Source organism: Polypterus senegalus, chromosome 3, assembly GCF_016835505.1.
Source record: "Polypterus senegalus isolate Bchr_013 chromosome 3, ASM1683550v1, whole genome shotgun sequence".
Classification (NCBI taxonomy): domain Eukaryota; kingdom Metazoa; phylum Chordata; class Cladistia; order Polypteriformes; family Polypteridae; genus Polypterus; species Polypterus senegalus.
Genome location: NC_053156.1, coordinates 70,900,505 through 70,918,121, shown reverse-complemented (window position 1 = coordinate 70,918,121; position 17,617 = coordinate 70,900,505). Strand labels below are relative to the sequence as shown.

At 38.7% G+C, this 17,617-nt stretch overlaps 1 protein-coding gene across 8 annotated transcripts in view; it reads left to right on the top strand.

Annotated features, from left to right (window-relative positions):
- Positions 1 to 17,617, top strand: part of lama2 (laminin, alpha 2) — an 852,572-nt gene that overhangs the window by 187,933 nt on the left and 647,022 nt on the right. For all 8 annotated transcript variants that reach the window (XM_039747473.1, XM_039747472.1, XM_039747479.1 and 5 more), the window contains exon 2: positions 5,384 to 5,554. In XM_039747473.1, coding sequence (XP_039603407.1) covers positions 5,384 to 5,554 — 171 coding nt within the window. The remainder of the gene's footprint in view (positions 1 to 5,383; positions 5,555 to 17,617) is intronic.

Below are 17,617 nucleotides of genomic sequence, written 5' to 3'. Positions count from 1 at the left end.
CTTTGAGATTTGATTACCACAACTCACAAAGAATTTTCTCCCTGCCAGGTAGGATTCAAACCAATTTAAGACACTGCCAGAGAGGCCCACCCATTGACTAAGGCGATTTCTAAGAATCTGTTTGCTCCCCTTCTCTCAGGTGAGCTTTATCCTTTACCACTTGACTCCATCTTGTCTAAGTGAGGCAGAATGGCTCCTGTTATATACCAGCCATGAGTACTTCTGGTGTCAGGACAATGTCCATACAAAGCAATTCTGTGTTAAGTGGAAGCCCCACAAAGTAGGGATCAAGAATCCCTGCAGCATCCCCTGGCAGCCCCCATGGAACCTGACAGGACTGCAATTCCCAGCATGTCCTGCGGGTGTCCATACAGGTACCATGGCCTAGTAAATATCTTCAGTCCAACCCCGCTAGGATGACAACATACCAACTTCCACATTGGCATCTTCTGGCTGCCCACACAATGTCTTGGCCTCCCAGCTTTGTAAAGAACTGGAATCTACCATGGCAGAGATTCCCACTTGTTCATGCTGTCCATCACATTATATATAGGTTGTCATGCACAACCACATGGAGAGCAGTTTAAGGACGCGGGCTGCATCGTGACAGGTCGTGCCAAGGAACAGTGGCAGCGCACTAACCTTTCTTTTCTTGTTTTCTCAGCCAGAATGAGGAATCGCTGCTGTAACAATGCCCGGGTTCCCTTCTACCCTCCAGTTCCCTATGATGACGTCAATACCCATCCTGCATCACGATTTTCCCAGCATTCCACCTTCTAATTTCCGGTCCCCCTGTATAAATTGTCCCTCTTCCCTGCATAATATGTCTTAAGTTGACCTTGTAAAATACGTGGAGACGTTACTCTATTTTTATTGTAGTATACAGGGATAAACACCCCAAACCTTTATGTTGTGTTGTGTTGTTTCTTCACAAGGTATATACGAGGGGGAGTCAAACTAAAATTATAAAATGGGATTTACAGTATCACAAAATGGAACGAACCATAACAAAACTGAAAATGTCATTTCTCAATGTATTCTACAGCCTTCTCAGTGCAATTCTGCCACTTGCCTGGAAGTGCCTGGATTCCAAAAGAATGAAAGGGTTTGTCTTGTCCTCACAACCATTCGTGCACTCGAGTTATTGTCGAACACTACATGCCGAGGAGTACTACAGTCACTAACGTAAGTTCCTGTGACTTGCTGAAGACTAATGCGAAGCCTGCTATTCGATCCAAGTGGTGGGGACTGCTGTCTCAAGGAATCCTTCTGCTGCAAGACAATGCCCACCCACAAACTGCTAAGAAAACCAAGGCTTTACTGGAGAAGCTGAAGTTTGAGGTATTTGCCACTTCCACCTTATTCTCCAGATTTGGCACTGTGTGATTTTCACCTTTTTGGACCGCTAAAAAAACATCTGGCTTGTTGTCGATTCAAGATAGATGATGACGTGAAGAAAGACAAAATCATTTATTCTGCTGGAATCCAGGCACTTCCAGGCAGGTGGTGCAAGTGCACTGAGAAGGGTGTAGACAAAATTGAGAAATAACATTATCAGTCTTGTTAGGATTCATTCCATTTACTAATACATCCCATTTTCTAACTTTAGCTTGACACTCCCTTGTGTGTGTGTGTGTATGTGTGTGTGTATATATATATATATATATATATATATATATATATATATATATAGAGTGAAGGACAGCCGGGTCCCATGCCTGGCAGGGACGCCCCTGCTGCTTATGTTCCAGGGGAGCCAACATGGGTACTCCAGTACCTCCCCCGGGATGCTTGGTGGCAGCCTCCATGGCTGACGGTGATTCCCCAACCACCCACAGGGCTCCATGAGAGATGGAGTCCTCCACAGCCTGGTTGGGGGCTTGGATGGCCACCAGGGGGAGCTGCATGGACTCAGCAGCCTGACTGGGCGAATCTTCAGCCCCACCTGGAGGTGCAATTAGGAACCAGGTAGTCAATCACCTGGAACACTTCCGGGTGGGTTATAAAAAGGGCCAGCCACCACCACTCGAGGAGTGAGGGTCGGGAGGAGGAGGACTATGCTTGTGGAGGAGTGGTGGTAAAGGAAGAGAAGTGTGTTGTGTTTTGGAACTGTGTTTGGGCTGTGTGGCATGGGGAAGACGTGTCCCACAGTTGAAGAGAAAAATAAAATCTTTGTGTTTTTATACGTGCCTCCGTGTCTTTCTGTGTCGGGTCAAGCGCCTATATAGCGTCTTTGTTACAATATATGTGTGTGTATATATATATATATATATATATATATATATTTATGTAGTGGCAGGTGGCCAGGTCCCATGCTCGGCTGAGACGCCCATTCAATGGGTATTCAGGGGGAGCAGCCCTGGACGGTGCAGTACCTCCCCCTGGACGCTGGACGGCTGCCCCCCTTGGTTGGAGTAGTGCCTCAGTCTCTTGCAGGGCTTCTTGGGCGATAGAGTCCTTCACAGCCCTGTTGGGAAATGGGGTGGCTGCCAGGGGGCGTGGCATGGGTCCCTGAGCCCCGCTGGACTAATCTTCAGCCCCACCCGGTAGTGCCACCGGAAATAGGTGATCAAGCACCTGGAGCACTTCCGGGTGGGCCATAAAAGGAGCCAGGAGCCACCACTAAACGGCCAGAGTCGGGAGGTGGACAAAGCTTGTGGAGGAGTGGTGGTGAAAGAGAGAAAAGGAGTTTTGTAGTGTGGGTTTTGTGCTTGGGATTGTGTTGTGCCTGTGGGGTTTACAGGGAAGACATGCCCCACAGGTGAAGAAGAATAAAACTTCTGTATTTTATACGTGTCTCCCATGTCAAATCTGTGTTGGGTCAGGCACAATTTAGCGCCTTTCTTACTATCTATCAATATATATATATATATATATATATATATATATATATATACATACACACACAGATATATATATATATATATATATATATATATATATATATATATATATATATATATATACAGACATATATATATACTGTACATATATATATATATATATATATATATATATATATATATACATACTAGGGGGCTTCACTTGCCCAGCTCCGGGTTTGGTTTACTGGATAAACAATTTAAAGACATTGTTATTTTCATGGGAATTGTTACATATTCATTATTTTCACTTTTACATTAAAACGTTTGCAAAAACAATATTTGTCCTTTATTTCCTGCCCCGAGAATGGTTAAATCTTTCTCTAGGGATGTATAATGTTGCTTGCATTGTGAAGGGGGTTCTGAATGCACGCTAAAGAGATGTGGTCGGTTCAGCTGCTGTCTTGCTGCTGCTGCTGCTGCTGCTGGCGAGCTGCGTGTTCTGCTTGTTGCACTTTGCATCGATCATTTAAAAGCCTGTACAGTAGCTGTCCTTTTGCCACTTCACGACTCTGCCGCTAGCGTTGTGAAGACCTTGGGTGGAGGCTGAACGCAAACTAAAGAGATGCACACGGATCATCTGCTGGCTTGCGAGCTGCGTGTTCTGCTTGTCGTTGTTTTAAGAGTTGGGAGCACATGAAGTGTGTCTGCCAAAAGCATTTCAACTGCTAGGTTAGATGTCCGTGAACTTTTTAAAATTTTTGTAAGTAGGGCATGACGTGCAAAAGTCACCGTCTCACGGGTTTTGCTTCTTAAGGTTCTAATGTCTAGTCTCGTGTGTCGTCAAAGTGTCTCTCCCTGATGATCAGGTCTCGATCGCTTCGCTCAACTCCCCCAGAGGCGCGTTATGCTCCTGCCACTTTGCGTCTCTCCTGCTCACATTGTGAAGGGTGGGAGCTGAACGCACACTAAGGAGAAGCGGAAGGATCAGCTACTGGCTTTGTGCTGCTTCTGCCGAGGTGCGTGTTCTGCTTGTCGCTCTGCTTTTCGATCACTTAAAAGCCTGTACAGGTGCTGTCCTTATGTCTCACTACCGTATATAGCAAATACCGAAGTGACAAAGTTTTCAGAATAATAAATAGTTCTGGTTTCCCGGACAAACATTCATATGACATTGTATTTAGCGGATTTCATTTTAATGAAATTAAATTTCAATATGGTGAACATTTTTTCGACCAAAAATGGCTACCGAAGATGATAATGCAAAAAATACTTAATGCCACACCTGTACTTTCGCTGCGTCTCAGAATCCCTGTAACAGACTCTTTCTTGTTAGACCAAAAGAAAGTGGCAGTCTGTTACTAAATTTCTGGTCTCTTCGTTCAGAGTGTAGGTGCAACGTCATACAGGTATAGCCAAATTTTGTGCTCCACAGACCATTGTCTTCCATTTCTAGCACCCGAGACCTGGCACTAGATGACAAATAATGCATTCATAACACAATTATATCATGTGAAAGGATGCCATACCAGTGCAATAATCCCAAATTATAAAGTCTTTGTCAGGACTAAATGTATATTACTTTTAAAAAAGAAGAAGGTATATAAGTATATACAAGTAAACCATTATCAGAAACCAGATGAAAATGTAGAACAATTCTTTATTTGCACATAGCTAGGCACAAATGTCTCAGTCCATGGAGTGAAAAATCAAGAAAACAATTCATTCCCTTTTATACATTTCTCTTACCATTACCTTATCTAAAAAAATCACATCTTCTGATGGTTAATATGCAGAATTCTATCATCTTAGCTAATCAACTGCAGCCACCAATAACTTTGTATACATATCAATTCTTCCATAATTCTAAACATTGCTTCCTAAATAGGGACATCCTACAGGTTTTCCCATTGATCTTATCACTGTTTCAAAATAGGGGTATTGGGGCCTTCTCACTAGTTTGTTTTTGCTTTTTAACGGGGTGTTCAATACACACCTACTTCATTTTAACCTTAGCAACTAATTTGAAGGGTCCTCTAGATGAGGCAAGAGACTCACATGCTCAAGCTTTAACTCTTTAGTTAACCCTTTTGTTACCTTCAGTCCTTTTCGTTATGCTTTTAATAATCCATTGTTGCAACTTCAGGTATAAGCATATTTATTAAAAAAATATTCATGTATTAAAATATTTGAATAAAATTCTATAGAAGAAACACATTTGTGATATTAAAGTAGCTTAAAGACTGGTCTACTGAAAACCTACCTTCACGTAAACTTGCACACATAATCAGAGCGCATTAATTTGACATGAGAGTGGTGGGAAGTTTAGATTTTGAAAGGGTAGACTTTTCCAGTACAGAGGGAATGTTAATATGCTACTGTGTTAAGCAGTCTGACATTGTGACATCTCATTACCAGAGATCAGGAAGGCATTACTCACTAAAGAATTTAATATGACTTCTGAAAATGAATGCATCTTATTACAATAGTGTGTGAATGCATCTTTTTATATAGTATGGAGATATTACTAAAATCTAATCTTTTTACTTTTTCCTCTTCAGGGCTTTTCCCAGCTGTGCTGAACTTGGCAACCATGGCTGAAATCACAGCCAATGCAACATGTGGTGAAAGTGGTCGTGAGCTGCATTGTAAGCTGGTAGAACATGTTCCTGGTCAACCGGTTCGAAATCCTCAATGTCGTTACTGTGATACAAAGAGTAGTAACCCCTATGGTATGTAACCTCTTTATCAAAGTATATATTGTGAGCCATGCGGTCATTTAAGGCATTGGTCAATTTAGGTTGAAACTGATTTTCTGCCTCACTTACTGTAAGCATTATTTATGTCCTAACTCTTTATATTAAACTCTTAAATTATGTGCAACACAAGGAGAAAGCAGTCTTATTTTATAGTTTAACAGTTTCTCCACTCTTCACTACTATGCATGAGGAGGAACTTTTAAAACATATATAATCAGTACCAACACACATTGCACCTTCACGAAATCAAATCTTATAAGACAGAGTTTTCTTTTCTCTTAGTATGTTTTCATAAAATTTTCATTAATTTATTAAGAGTAAATTCAAATAACTTGCATATTATGCATACTGATCTTGCTAAATGTATTGTATTACAACATTGACCATTCCTAGCATGCCTGACTTGTCATAGGTGATATATTTTTTGGACTATTTTACTAATTAAAGATTGCCAAAACAAAAAAATACTGTTCCTTACCATTACATAACCTGCTGTCAGGACATTATATTTATGACTTCCAATTTGCCTCAGATGTGAACTGTGTTTAAGTGTCATTTGTTGATATGAAATAGAGAAAGTAAAAGTCTGTAACAAATCCAAATATGGCTTATCAACAAATATATATTCCATTTTTGCCTATCAATGAAAAACATAAAAACAGAAAAGATTGCAAATATATTTAAAATCAAAAAATGAAATTTATTCAGTTTATAGTATTCAGTATTTTGTGGTAAGTCTTGGCAAGCTTTTCACACCTGGACAGTTTATCCCATTCTTCCTGGCAGATCCAGATCTATGAGATTTAAGGTGGGAGTACAGGTCTTTCCATTGTAGTCTTCATTGAGTTTGTATTACATTTACATTCATCTAGTCACATAATCACGAGGAGATCCACGCATCCTCTAAAACAATTTGGCTAAAAAGGTTGAATATCTATCAAACTATATGGCCATTCTATACTCTTTACACTGGCATTTTTACTTTCCTGTTGTTCTCTTAGACCACAGTATTCAGTCCATCTGACTCTTTATATTCCATTGAGGCAATATGATTTAATTATTTACCAACTGTACATGAGCCTGACATAATTGCAATATAACATCCTGATGTGAAGAACTTAGCCATCATCCCTAATAAAACCCTTACCTGTTTTAAGAAAATGAGCACAATTCTGGATGTACATTTTTCTGTATCACCAGATCTCCAAATGCTTTTTGTTTCGGTGGTCTTTTTTGTCTAACTTGTATTTTTGTGTAAGTCTCTTGCAAGCTGGCTACATGATGAGATACATATTCACAATCCAATTGATACCCCTCAGGCTGACATTAAATCAGGCTCTCTTCCTCTAATCTAGAAAGCTGGACCACTCATGACCTTCTTCTAGGATCTCAATTATTAATAATAAGAAAAAACTTTTTTTGCTGCCACACAGATACCTAAAACCTCTTATTAAATTAAATAGGGGGTCTCTTCCTCTGCATCCTCTAACCAAGTGAAACGTGTTTCCTTTTACTTTGTCCCAGTTGGATGAAATTCCTTTACCTTGCTACTTTTCTGGGAGAAGAATATTTCCCAAAACCTCATAATTTCTTAAAATACCAGGGATATTCAATATCTAACCCTACTGGTGAAGTGAAGCTTGGTGTTGGCTTTGAAACCAAATTGGGCCCAAATATCAGGCAACCTTTAATCATGAAATGATTGTTAATATGCTATAGTCATTCATACCACAGCAAAGTGAAGTGCTTTTTTAAACCTAAGCTTAGTTCTGTTTCGAAAGAAGAAGAATCATTTTATAGTGTTGATACATGTATACTGTAAACTCTCAAAATAATTCAGTTAAGGAGTTGTCTCCATGCCCCAGTTTAGCCCATATTTTATATTTGTAGGAGGCAAAGTGGTGCATTAGTTAGTGTTCAAGTGGTGCATTAGTTCAACACCTTAAATATTTGCTCATAGTACAGAACTTTGATTTTCCACACACATCCCAAAGGCATGTTCTGTAGGCTAATTGATGATTCTAAATTGGGTGTGTAAGTATGGGCTTGTGTAGGAATTGCCCCAGAAATGGACTGGTGCTGTTTACTAGGTTGGTTCTTTTTAGAATAATCTTTGCCTCATTTAGCCTAAATTTGATTATGTTATGTTATTACCTGGTTCTGGATGAGAGCAACAATTCTAGGTGCCCCCACTGCTTTGCAGTGTGAATTCACTAAAGATAACTAATGACATAACTAGAAATAAGAAGACAGTCCTGAAATTGTTAATACAACTTTTAAAATCAGTGGTGAAGTGAACCTTTTCTTTCCTTATTTGAATACACAATATGTGTGCCTTTTTCTTTATTTTTTTCTAAGATCATGTGTGGTTTTTTTTTTTGGTTTTATCACATTTACCTAAAGAACATTATCAGAGCTTCATTTAATCAAATTTGATGCCTCATTGCTGTAACATTTTTGTGACATTTTAAAAACCCCACTAGTTCAGTGCCTATTAGACATGAATCTTGGCACAACTGTACAAAAAACTTACAACACTGAGAATATGCAGCCTCGTGATGTATGTTAATAGGTTTTCAGGATGATAAAATACAGTTACACATCACTTTCCACCTGCAATTCCTAGTTAAAAATAAAAATCGCATAGCCAGAAAATAAGTTTGGAAGTATGTCAGAAATGATTAAATAACTTGTTACTAAAATTTATTTTACTGTTTTTATTGGTGACATTATGATTGTCACTATATTTTTGTCTTAGTTTTATGATGTTACCTGCTGTTGGGCAGTGAGCTGTATAATGTGTGATGTCATGGCAATGTTAAAGAGTGTTCCAATTTTTTTTTATGATTAAAGAAAGACTGCTTGAGAATTTTGAAACCTTAAAAGAAACCTTAAAGGAATTAGTTCTGGTTTTGACCAAGAAAATGTTTTTGACTATGAGTTTAGTCTGAAACATTGAACAAGCTATCTTAAATATTATCATCTAAACCCTTCTGCAGCAGTGTTCTCAGCTTATCATTAAACCTCTGTTACTTCCACCTTAACCATTCTTCTCTTAACCAAACTCTCATGAGATATTTATCTACTGGAACTATCAATATATACTTAAAATATAATGATCCATGGCCAATATATATTCATGTGTTCCTGCCAGAATAAATGGTTTTGGAAGGATAAAGAAGGAAAATGTCAGATGGAGTCAATACAGTAACCTAAAATGTTAGAAAGCTACTAGTGTATGTGATGTAAAAAGTGTTTGAGTTGTAGTGATAAATGGTCATAAGGGGTTTTGTGATTCAGCGACACCAAAATAGCAAAAAAAAAAGGCGAACTTTCCTTAAAAATAAATAAAAGCCAGACCTGGCCTCACCCCGGGCATACTAGCCATAAATTTAAAGGTCAGGATTTTTGGACAGGCCCAAAATAGGGCTCAGGCTTTAAAAGTTAAAAAATACTAAAATATGTCCTTCAGATGAGAGGAAGGCTGTAAACATCTGACGTGAAATGACAAAAGCAAACACAAAGAATTTATTAAATAATAAAAAAATAATAAGCAAATAAAGGGAAAACAGAGAAAAAAAGCAAAAATGAGACAGAAAGTGTTTGCCTTAAAAAGACAACCCAAAGCAAACACACCCAGGTTGAAATATAATAACAATATCCAAAGAACAGAGCAAAAATAACCAGATACCAGAAAAATCCTAAAAACATACAAATATGTTCTTTACTTCATGAAACCCAATGACTCTCTGATGAACATTGTCTCTCTGCCAAAATTATTAGGCAGTGATACCATGGTGGACCAATTTCCTTGGGTTCCACCTACATAACACAAGGGATATAAAAATGAAATATATAAATACAATATATAAAGACAATATTAACAAAAAAACATATAAAAAATAGATTCATAAAAGACAAAGCAATCTAAAAACATTAACTTAAAATGAAAAAAAAAAAACAACAAAAACTTTAAAACAAAAGAAAGCATGTTTAAGGCAGGAATCAGACATTGGGGGAAAGGAAGGTCCTGAATGTTGATCAAGTATACAAGTCAGAAATTGACTATACTTTGTACAAGAGACAAGCAGCCATGTCCAGTATCTATAAGGTTTTGAGTAACTATTTAGAAACAAATCACTTTGCTTTGAAATTTCCTTTTTCAGTGTCCATGGTTGACTAGTAGTACTTGAAGATCATAGTGTTGAAGTACTGTAAATACTTGTTTCCTGATGGTCAGAAAAGCAAGTAGCGATATTACTGTAGCGTACATGTATAGATAAACTTGAACTTGAAGTGAATTCTAAATTCCATCAGCTTCTCAGTCAGTAGATGCCAATACAGTGTGATGTGCATGCAGCCCCACTGCGCAACACTTCCTGCTTCAACAGCGAATTATCAGCCCTGTCACACAGAGCATCTGTCAGCCATAAAAGGCTCATCACTGCGACAACAAGTTTGCATGCAGCCTCACCACGCAATGAGTCAGTCGGCTGGGACCGATTGACAACCCTTGCAGTACTTTAATTCGGCAATTGACCTGGCCCACTTTCCCCCAAGACAATCCAATCTCAGTTGCGGATCCGCGTGACCAACGTGACGGGAAATATTCAGTACCTGAACTAAAGGAGGGAGCCAAGGCAAATGACTAATGAAGTCACTGCTTGTTTGCTGTGTTTGTGTGTCATGGAGCGATAGCTCCCACTTAAATAAATTCCTATTCCAGTTTGAAGTTGATTAATAAAGCTGGTCATTCTGAAGCCTAAGACTGAGCTTTGTTTTTTCGGGTTCAGGACAGTGACACACACGTTGATGCACATATTGAGCATACTTTAAAATCTATCAACAGAATCTTCACAAAAGTTTTGGTTGTTTTAAATATTAAAAGATATTGGATTATCTCAAAAAAATTGAACTAGTCTGCACTAATACTGAAGTAGGGCCAACTTCACATAGATCATTTATTGGTCATTAGTTATTTGACACTAGGGAAAGTACTAATCTATTTCAAAGGTTATGGATTATTCCACAACTGACCATTGAAACAGATTTTTTTAATTAATTTTATTGTAATCATTCCATACAAATCAATTAATTTTTACAAAAAGTAGAATTGAGAACAAGTCGACCCACACCACTGAGAGAAAGAGCATGGCCAATAGGGTAAAACTTAAGGCTTGTAAACATACCTAAATTGATGAGTTTGATAAGCCAATAGAGATGAATGGAGAAGAAAAAGAAATGCGGAAATAATTGCTTCCTCTGTGCTTTAAGAGCTTATTCTAAAATATTACTGATTAGATCCTGCCATGTTTTGAAAAAAATCTGTACAGATCCTCTAACTGAGTATTTGATTTTTTCCAATTTCAAATAGTATAAAACATTGGTTTCCCACTGACTTAAAAGAGGAGAGTTAGGATTCTTCCAGTTTAGCAAGATAAGTCTGAGTGCCAAAAGTATAGTGAATGCAATCACAGTTTGTTTGTCCTTCTCCATTTTAAACCCATCTGGAAGGACACCAGACACAGGCATTAATGGGTTAGGAGGGATTGTGACACCAAGGCTGTCTGAAAGGCAATTAAAAATTTTGGTCCAGAATAATGTTAATTTGGTGCAGGACCAAAACATGTGACCCAGTGAGGCTGGGACTTGATTGCAGCGTTCGCAAGTTGGATCTTGCCCTGGAAACATTTTGGAGAGTTTTAGGCGAGACAGATGTGCTTGATATATAATTTTGAGTTGAATAATTGTATGCTTTGCGCATATGGAGCTTGAGCGAATTCTCTGCATTTCTATTTTCCACTCCTTTTCTGATATATTGATTAAGAGATTGAAATAGACTTTCTACTGGTCTGAAAAATGTGCAACTCATCCCTTTGAAAACATCAGCTTTGCCTGGGTTTATACATTTAAATAGGTATTTCAACATCTGAAATGAGTGGAACATTTTTAATTTGTTGTGAGCCTTTGTCTGTTCTAAAATAAAATCATTGGCATTAATTCTTCAATAAAAAAACATTTATATAATTTGCAAGAACTAGTTCGTTAGCAAAACTCATATAGAGTCTCTTGGGCATATAACAAGTTGTTGACAATAATCTCTTCCAGCCTGTCTTTGCATCATTATTAAAATACACTTCTAGTTTGTCTTTATGAGTTTTCCTTGCCTTCCTTAATTTAGTTTTAATCCTCTTCTGCAGATTTCTTCTTCACTTTTGCTGGTTCCAAATTTAAAAGACTTTTTCAGTTTTAAGGATATTAAAAGGCTTTCTTGTTTAATCATCACCAAAATATATATTCTAAATGGTTTCTCTCTGTGAATTCAAACACAGTAAAAATGTACTAAGGGGTTAGGCACCACAGGCCAACCTGCTCAATGCTAAGATATTACATTTAAAGTGAATAAGTTTAAAGAACACTAACACCAGGCCTGTGCTACTCTGTCAATGACAATGTCTTCTGGATAGCGGTCTCTTTTTTGTTGGCTGCACTCAACAAGGCGGCCTTGGAAGCTTGGGCAGATGCATATATTAGTTAAGCTGAGATGTGATCTTTATCTCCTTCCCCCAAGTTATTCTCAAAGAGACAAAGATTTTGAATGTCTGTGACAGTCTTGACTTAATTGAACTCATAAGCTGGTCACAGAAGCTTTCATCTAGAGAACAAAAAGAAGGGAAAAGATAGGAGAGGACAGCACAGGGGCCGTTGTGAGGGCCTGTTTAAAGTCTATAAACAAGAAGACACAAACCATAAAAGTATTGGAGCACCCTCAGGCAATCCCCGTCTAACTGAAAAAATGAAATTAAAAAAAACTGTGTAAAATGCAAACAAGTCTTCTTCACTTGCAAGTCTCATTTAGTGGACTGCCCAAGATGGTTCTTCTGGTTATGCGGCAAAAAGGAAGAAAGAGGCAGTCTAGGTGTATGGATACCAGAAGTGACTTTGGAGTAGGAGAGCTGTCAATCATCGCGACTGCATATAGAGGAAAAGAGAGGACGTTATGATACAGTGCCAACCCTTGGATTGATGGAGAACAACCATCACCAAAGCCCATGAACAATCTCTTATGTGTACACATGTGACAAGTCACATTCCGTTCCATAGTATCTGAATTTCACTTTTGTGTTTAGTTCATTAGAGGAGCATCCCTCTTTAAGAATCAAGGCCTCTGAAATTACCCTAGTTCAGGAGAGACTTGTATTTATCTTTTACTTTGCGGTTTGGGCCAATTTGCATCCTTTTGGGTCATCACATGATTTAATTTTCCCCTGTCCTACCTCATACCCAAGGTAAGTCCTGCCTGTCCTACCTCATACCAAAGGTATTTACTTCAGCTAGCCCAAAATATATTTTGTAGGCTTGATGCATAGTTTTTAAAGTTTTCAAAGTTTGTAATGTATAGAGCAGGCAGCATAAGTGTTCTTTTTTGTCTTGAAAGAGGTGGTAATGTTGTCGATAATGAAGAGTTTTGGGGGACATATCACTCTGTCTGTCATACACTAGGGAGTGGCTGTAGGACCCATGAAGCTCAAGGGGTAGTACACAGTACAGCCACACCGAGTGATCACCACACTAGCTTCCAGGCAATAGTTTAAGAACTAAGCAGGATACATTTGTGCAATGTAGTTCACATTCATTTAAGATGTATTAGTGTTCGGAAAAGACATATTTTGCACACATGTGTGACAATATATATTTGTAGGAAACACCTTAGTTGACTCCTTGATATCCTCTGTTGAATAAAAAAAAAATCATAATAAGTGTGTTAGAAACAGCACGGATGAGTCACAGGTACTTCAACAGACAAACTTTCAAATTTCGTCTTTTTAGGTATTCGGTCAGTTGAAAATGCAACCTATTTTCAGTCCTCCCAAGAGCTGGTTTTGACAGATAAGTCAAAAACTTTAAGTGTTTTTGACCTTTCCATAGTAAGGCTAAAACGTACAGTAGGCCATGCAGAATAGGTGATATACTTCATATCTGGATTTAAATGTCCATGTACAGTGCAGACATTAAAACATTCTATAATTTATCTGGCTCCCCCATGAAGCTTTCACCTCTACTTGAGACACTAGTTTTTGAATAACAGTAGAGGCAGCCTGGTTGATAGCTGATGGAGTAGTGCAGACAACTCATACCTACACTTTTCTCTGAGTTCTTATTCCCTACTGAGAATAAAACCTTTTGAATCCACATCTGACTCAGTGTCCATTGCAGTTAGACAATATTTCACAGGAACATCACACAGGACAGACAAGTACAGGGTTAGAGTTCACCTGCTTTATTGCCATTGTTTAGTACAATTTCAACACGAGAGGTGAGAGTGGCTATTCAAAATCCAGTTCCCTGCTCCCCCTCATTCCACCATATCTCCTTGCTCACAGGGGCTTTCAGAACACACAGCATTCCTCATCAATAAAGAATGTTATCTTTGAAAGTTCATCTCTATCACTGCTAGTAATCAGCATGACTGTGTGTTTAGAGTATCTCATCAAGGGACTTTGTAGAGGATCTTAGTGTTCCCTTCAGCTTGTTTGTATTGAAAGATCGACACAAAACAAATAAAAATTACTGAGTTAGAAAGTTAAAAGATAAATGAGAACCAGAACACACAGGAGAAAAGCACAAAACTGTTATTGCCAGCACACTACTATAAAAACAGTTGTCTTTCTGGATTAGGCTGCCAAAATTTAAGACCTGTGGCTTTGTCATATTTTTGGCAATCTTACATTCATTCATTTAGTGTTCAAAATTACATATTTTAATACTGAGTCATGTGGAATCGGGGATTATTCCAGCAGCATTGGGCACAAAACAGGAGCCCTGATGTGATCTTAGTGTATCCCACGCTACATTTAGGTATACACTCAGACAGACTCGAACAGGTGAGACAGACACCAATGGTTCAAAACATCACACACGTTTATTTTCCATATTTACAATAAAATGGGTCCCCTACACAACCCAGTACCCCTGCACCACACACCCTCAAGTCCAGGCCTTTTTCTTAATGCCTCGCCTTCTGACCGGCTCCACTCCTCTCCTCTACTCCAGGCTTCGTACTCTCCCATCCAACTCCAGCCAGTGAATGGAGGGAAGTGGCCCCTTATATCCTCACCTGGACGTGCTCCAGGTGCCTCCCAATGAGCTTCTGCCGGCACTTCCTGGTGTGGCAGAAGTGCCAGCTGTGCACCCGGAAGCACTTCGGGTGTCCCTGGTCTTCGTTGCCCCCAGCACTTCCGGGTGTGGTGGAAGTGCTGAGGATCAGGGCTCTCCAGGTATCTGGGCTCCCCCTGCCGGTGACCACGGGTTGAGCTTCCATGCTCCTTTCCCGTGGTCCCATAGCCACCAGGGCAGTCGCCCCATCCTGGTCCGGAGGAGGCATAATCCCTCCTGCGGTCCTTTCGGGCGTCCCGGCTGGGTACCACCCCCAGCTGCTTGCCACACTGGGCAACAGTTGTTGTCTTCACGGTTTCTCCCTTTTTGTCCTCCTCCTTCAGAGTTATCTCTTAGTGGCCTCCCTCACTAGTCTTTCTCTTCCATGATCACTCATTTTTTTGACTGGCCTCCTTTAGGCAGATTTGCAGCTCAGTCATACTCTTTCCATTTTTTAATTATTGCTTTATCTGTACTCAAATTGATTATTCAAAGTCTTAGATATTTTCTTGTTTTCTTGTCTCCTTGTCTCCTTTCCCTTCCATCTGTCTTTCACACACAGAGTGTTCTTTTGTCTTCATTGTGTAGGTTAGGCCACCATACTGACTCACCACAAGTTATCCTTTCCAGATAAGGTGCATTTATACTACAGTCAACTGAAACCCCACGGCTACAGAGGGTTGTGTCATATTAATATACTTCTATTAAAGTGAGAGAATATTTATGCAATCACTTTACAGAAATTTGTTTTCGCTTTGACATTAAAGGTTGTTTTTCGGTTGATCAATGACAAGAAGCCAAATTAAATGCATTATGATTCAATGTTGTATTACAATAAAATGTAAAATATTGGGAGGAGGTGAATACTTTTCATTAGCAATTCATGTTTGCTTGTACTATCCTATTTTATATTCCTTTAAAACTGTAAATATTTCCATAAAATACATAGCACAATATATTCAAACCTTTTTTAAAAGACAAATAGGAACTAAAAACCTCCAAAACAGACTGAGAATCTTATCCCTTCATTCCTGAATATGTGCGTGCAAACATACACATGAAAAATCCTCTGTACATCTATGGTTGATATGTTTTCAGCTGTAATATAGTTTTGGGAAGATGTTTACTGATGCATTAATTTACATCAGAATCCCAGGAGCTTCATTGACATTCATGGAATCAAAATGAAATTTCAACAAACAAGCTCTAAATAAATCCTGATTATCATTTCTTATATCTGTTGATGTTTGATTTTTTTTTTTTTACATAATCCCTTGTGTTGATACAAAGAAGAAATAGGAAACCGTGAACTCGGAAAGAAATGGTGCAGAAAAGTTTTTTTTTTTAAATTTGGACACTTCCAATGGAAGATATTGTTTGACAAGCAATGCAAGGGAAATTTAGAAATCAGTTTATTTTTGGTTTGTGCCTTTCAAAGTAATACAAATAAATACACAAATTCATGTTAAATATATAGGACCATTACAAATTTTGTAATGCTTATTAAATCCATTCATTTTTGACTTTGATCAATGATTTAGAATAAAATGTGAAAAAATTCTCAGGAGTTTAGGTTTTACTTTTCCCTAGCAATTGTTGCTGATGATCATTGTAAGATGAGCAGACTATTCATGTCACAGAGGTTTCCCATAAACAATTGTAATAAGAGAGTTTCTCAGGGTTCAGTTATGGGTCAGCAGCCTCCTGAGGATCTAATTCAGTTGGGGTTCAAAGACTGGAAAAAGATACTATGATAGCAGTAAGGTTAGAGGGAGGGTTGTGGGGGGATTGAGAGAGGTCTGACAAATGGCAGCATAGGGTACAGGTGCAGATATACCAGGAGTGTCTTATTGTTTTAGGATGTATGTGGCCTCATGAGTGCAGGGAAACCTGGAGCTGCCAAATGGTGCTCAATCCGGAGATCCACAGAAGCAATCCTGACCCTGTAAGTGGCCACATGCCCTTTAACCTACAGAGCTTAGTGTCAAGAGGTGAGTTGTATGAGGATCTCAAGGTAGGAGAAGTGTGAAAGCAGAACCTGTAGGGAAAGAGAATGTCAGAACTTTAGAAGTGAAAAGCAGAGTTGCTTAATATTTGTGACACTGTGTTAATAAAAAGTGGGCAAGTCATCATGCTTAAATGAGGAATTGAATCCATTAAAGTAGCAAGGCTTGTTTTTATTTTGTTTTGACCTTGAGTTCTTCTAATATTCATCACTTCCTTCCTTCCTTGCGTGACAGTTTTTTGTATCAATAAATCATTACTGTTTGACGAAGAACATCCTTAGGATCATTATTCTATCTATTAGACATACTATATGTAAATGAAAGACCTGTGTGTGTGTGTGTGTGTGTGTGGAGCAGTCTACTCTGCTCACGCTCAACTCCAGCCACTAGATATTTTTGGTGCTTGCACGCACCTCACTTCTCACTACAAAAGACCTGTGTGCAGCAAACATCACAGCTCAACATTGACATGCTAATGACACAGATGAAGAGACACAACATTGAAAGGAAGCCAACACCGCTGCTTAACAAAGGGCAAGTGAAACAACTCAGCAAATGAGGGCAAAGCTTGAAGTTTTCACTAAAAAGATTGTCTATCTGGAGGTATTTTCACAAGAAAAAGATTAATAGGACTCCTATGTCAGCAATATGGCTAAGATATGGTATCACCAGTGCCTTCTTACAAAAGCTAATGGGGCAGCAAACATAGGTGGGTCCATGTCCTCTGCCCTGGGTAATTCTATGCTGACACCTCTCCAAGTTCATGAACATATTAAAACTGCTAGGAAGTCTTGGGGTTGTTTTTTGGCCCGAAGACCGCATGCAGCCAGTTGCTTTATAAAAATGAAACTGTATGTATATGATATAAAACCAC